Source organism: Vicia villosa, linkage group LG1 (assembly GCF_029867415.1).
Source record: "Vicia villosa cultivar HV-30 ecotype Madison, WI linkage group LG1, Vvil1.0, whole genome shotgun sequence".
Taxonomy (NCBI): Eukaryota; Viridiplantae; Streptophyta; class Magnoliopsida; order Fabales; family Fabaceae; genus Vicia; species Vicia villosa.
Window position 1 is genome coordinate 40,257,084 of NC_081180.1, and position 5,069 is coordinate 40,262,152.

Genomic DNA, 5,069 nt, shown 5'->3' on the forward strand with positions numbered 1-5,069 from the left:
CCAAAAATATATTTTAAATTTATTTCATACTTTATATTAATAAGATTTTATTTTATTCTATATCATCCCAATTAACCTCAACCTATATCATCGAAACACGAGGGGAAGATCTAATCTCCAAAATAAAAAAAATAAGATGGATCATAAAAAACAATCATAATAGACTAGAACAAAAAATTATCAAAATGTTCAAATCATTAAAAGATTAAGATATAGAAGTAACATATACAATAACCTAATTTAAATGTTTAAATCCTCTCCCATCTCAATGTTGAAAATGGTTAGATCATCTATGTGTTCAAAAAGGTCCGATTACACATTCAAGACTTTCATCCAAACATAAACTACAACCAAATAGCTTCATCACCAACATACTTTTGTTTGCTCTAACCATATTACCAAACATACATTTAATTTTATGCCTTAAGTAGAAGTTAAATCCATAATCAATGTACTTTATAGCTCTAAGTGGGGAAAACACAATACATATGACAGGGAAAAGTGAAACAAACTCAAATTTAGATACACAATACGTTGTATTTAAGAGATTAATACAATACATGACATTCAATGAGAGCCTAACATGTAACTAGAATAAGGTATGCTCTTAACATACATAATTTTCCATACACTTTTTGATTTTTTCAACTCTCATACATTATGACCAAAAAAAAATCAAAAAGAATTTCTTTATACATAAAATAAAGCTAAAATTTACCCCAATTTGGACTTGCATGCAACACTATATATATCCTAGAGGTTGCTCCAAGCCACCCATTGTTTATAGCAATAAGGACTATAGTACAAAAAATCCAAGTCCTTGCTTGGGAAACAAGTTACTTTCAAAACTATTACTAATTTCACCTTCCTTGAAAATTGTCCATCTGAGAAAACACAAGAGAACCAGAAGTTATTCTATTAGGCACAATACTTGTGATACCATGTGAGTTATCATTATTTATGTCACCTTCATTTGCATTTTGAAAAGCACTTGAGAGTCTATTATCAACTTGTGGTGAAGCTATCTGTACTTGATAAGCATGTTCCAAATGCCACAACACATCACCCATACTAGGCCTATCGACGCCACTTTCCGATAAACATTTCACACCAAGCTGTACAAAAATCTTGTATGATTCAGGATTCATGTTATAAGAAATGCGCGGATCGACCGCCTTATGAAGAATACCTAGTTTATGTTGTTTCACTACCCAATCAGCCAAATTAGCTTGTTCCATTGGCAATGTTGGACAAATAACTGGCCTAGCACACAATACCTCGAAGAGTACTACGCCAAATGAGTATATATCTGATTTTTGAGTCAGTTGTTGGCTTTTGAAATACTCGGGATCAAGATATCCAAAACTACCCTTAACCGCGGTGCTTATTTGAGCTTTGTCATGGATTGTTTTAGACAAACCAAAATCAGCAACCTTGGCTACATAATTCTCATCCAAGAGGATATTCGTTGTCTTCACGTCACGGTGTATGATACTTTGAGATGCACCTGGATTAGAAATATAAAAGTTCCTTAGAGTATGTACGTTGATGTATTTTTTTTCAATCAATCAATATGAAATGTAAAATCTGTAATACCTGTATGCAGATAATGCAAACCGCGAGCAGCGCCGATGCATATCTCAAGCCTCTTTTCCCATGACAAAGGAGAATAGTTGGAGCCATAGAGATGCGAACGAAAAGGGCCATTAGAGACATAATCATAAACAAGAACCATCTCTGAGTTTTCATCACAGAAGCCTACTAGCGAAACTAAGTGGCGATGTCTCAGCTTTGAAAGCATGTTAAGTTCTGTTATAAACTCATTCATCCCTTGTCCTGAACTACCACTTCCTCTTTTTATAGCAACACGCCTTCCATCGTCCAACGTTCCGAGGTACACTTTACCAAAGCCTCCAACACCAAGAACCTTCTTTTCATCGAAATTGTTTGTCGCTCGTTGCAATTCGATGAAATGAAAGAACCTTTTCGACCCTCTTCTTGGAGAGTGATGAATAGAATGACCACCACCATGCTTGCTCTTAGGTGACTCATATTTGTTTGAATATATGCTGCAACTCATGTTACATTTTGAACGAAGAGGAAAGAGCCATGAAAAGAAATCTCTACTTTCTTCCCAACATAAAGGTCTCTTTAACCACCTAACATACATCACTCCTAGTAACAACAATGATATCACAGCCAAAAAAAAACCAATAATAGCCACAAGTTTCTTTAGCTTGGTTGTTAAGTTTGGTCCTTTGTATTCTCCATCCACAGAGAAAAAACCATCCAAACTATCTGCACTATTGCTCATTTTCATTACCTCAAATCCATTCAAAATTGCATTGGATATGTCTTGTTTATGATTCGTCGGTCCTACCTGAATCACGATAGAGCCATTTGTGATATTAGAGGGACCAATCACAAAGTCCTTGTAATAAGCTGTTGATAGAGCTTTGGTTTCATATGAAAGGTCCAAAGCTGGCACACCCTCAATCCCATTGATGTACACATTGAAATACAACTGATCAAGACCTCGGCTAACAATGTCGCAAAAATGCAATCTTACCAAATAAGAGTATTTTTCTTCCACATTCACCATCCAACTAAGATTGAAATTCGGTTGCATAACTTCAGGATCCTCCATTTGTACACAAGTTGCATATACCGAATTCGGAGCAATCAAGGGCGTAACAATAAAATCACTTGTTTGAGGATACTTTATTCTTTTGCTTGGGATAGAAACACTCATAGAGCCTTGTGGAAAAACGTTGTATGGATCATCAGACTCCCATGTTCTTGACAATGTGTCATTCTCAGGAGTTATCGGCGGGCCACCAACATTTATTCGATAAGAAACTTGCAAAGCTGAATTCATCAAACCACTAAACTTCCCGAGCGACGGAGAAACTTGAATTGCTGAATCCGATATAAGTATATCCGGAGCTGAAACAATTTCAATTGCATTGATAAACGCAAACGAACTTTTCCTCGGTTTGAACTTAAGAGAAAACCTATGGTCAGTAACATTAAGAAGATATTCCTTGAAAACAAGTGAATCATTATTTCTCTGAGAGAATTCATGCAAGAGTACAAGGCGATCGGTATGAACCGAGAAAACAAAACTAGATAGATTGTATGTAGGGTTAGGAAGAGGAAAAAAGTAAAGACGAACCCAAAGTCTACCAGTTTTGGAGATGTAAAAACTGTACGTAGTATCTTCTGTGAAAACCCTAGCAGTTTCATATAAAGGTAATGCCGATGAATAAGAGGTGTTTGCTAGGTTTATTGAATCAACTGAAATTTGAATATCTTCTGTTGTTGAAAGAAAAGAAGTGGTGTCAGGATCAGATTTAAAGATTCTACCGTCTCGTAGATGAGTTTTACTGGAGGAGCCACAATCAATTAGATAATTAACAGAAGGCGTGAACGTGGAATCAGTAAGAGAATCAGTAGTAATGGAATTGTAAGCACACGTGAATGGAATAAAGAAGAGATGATGAAGAAGAAGGAGAATAAAGAGGGAGAAGAAATTACATGAATGTTTCATAATAACCTCTTTATTCTCTTCTTCCATGTTAGGTTAAAATTATTCAATAAGGTAACATTATAAGAAGATGGAGACATGTAACGATGAATATTATAAAAAGGGTTATTAGAAGTTATAATGCATGAAACTAAAAAACAGAAGAGAGGTGTTGTAAGTGGGAATAACAAGCAAAGAGAATTGGTAAAAACTGAATGTTTGTTTGGATCGAGATATGCGTTATACCTTACAATGTTGCTGAGGATGTTTGTGTTTTGAATATGGAACAAGTGCAAAACGCGTAACAGAAAACCAGATTCGGTTTGGAAACAATATTAAGGTGATGCAAATGGAACATAACATGGTTTTTCGTACGTCTGTTGTGGTTTTCTAAATTTGGTACATGTTTGCCACATCAACCAAATTCATGACTTTTTATTCAACTTATAACCTCACTTTTCCTGCACATACTACTTAAAATCTAAGCCTAATGGCCAACATGTCCACTAATATGGTTTTTTTGTTGATGCTTCCCATAGCTACCTAACATTTCTATTTGTGCTTCTCTCGATCCAAGCGGTTTAAAAAACATGAAATTATGTATAAAAATGGCCTATGGTGCTCAATCCAAGATAGAAGATAAATAATAAAAGAGGAATGATATGTTTACACAAAATGATACAACTATACCGTATGACCATACAATTTACTTTTTTTTTATTATATTTAATATTTATTTTTTTACCTTTTCTAATACATATGAAAACATGGTCATGCACCAATCGTTAGGTGATCAGTAAATTATTTTTGTGATATAAACTATTTCAATGATATAAACCTCAAACGTGATAACGAAGAACAAACATACAAGTGATATAAACCTCAAATGTGATAAAGAAGAACAAACATACCTCAAACGAGTTTTGGTTGGAATAGAGATGATGTCTGAGTTTTGATGAATATCTCTTAGAAGACTTTTGATGAGAGTGATAATGAAAATTGCCTAGGATTATTTTAAGAGAATGACGAAATGACGTTAAAACGTTGATAGGTAAATGAAAAGTTAGAAACTAACTAGTTCTACGAAGTATTTCATATAAAATAAGTGTCACATCGGTTTTATAAAAAAATCGACTTGACAGTATTAATTCAAAATATAAAATATAAAAAACACAATAGTACTGGGAATTCATTTAAAAGATATATCACGTCGATTTTTAATGAAAATCGAGATGGGTTGGATATATCAAATAAAAAATTAAAATAAAATTTTGAAAATAGTATTTTGAAATTGTTAATACAAAATATATAATCTTTCAGTTGGAACATGTAGTTGAGATAAATACTAATTAAAGAAATAACAAAGATAAAAATGAAATTTGGAAAGGCGCCAAGTGAAAAATACTAATTAAACAATTGAAAAAACATATAATGCAGCACCTAGGTGTCGAAGCGAACTCTCTTATACCTATATTTCCTTGATTTTCTTAAAAAGTGAGGGAAATGTTGTTTATTTATAAAAAACATGGCGCTCCCAGAACCT

General features: G+C 33.7%; 1 protein-coding gene across 1 annotated transcript; it reads right to left on the reverse strand.

The window, feature by feature from the left end:
• Positions 1-584: 584 nt before the first annotated feature.
• On the reverse strand, positions 585-3,811 carry LOC131604713 (probable receptor-like protein kinase At5g61350). The gene is made up of 2 exons (XM_058877139.1): positions 1,597-3,811; positions 585-1,507 (listed from the first exon to the last, which is right to left on the reverse strand). Exons 1-2 carry the CDS (start codon positions 3,575-3,577, stop codon positions 861-863), a joined length of 2,628 nt encoding a protein of 875 aa, XP_058733122.1. The 5' UTR covers positions 3,578-3,811; the 3' UTR covers positions 585-860.
• Positions 3,812-5,069: the final 1,258 nt, after the last annotated feature.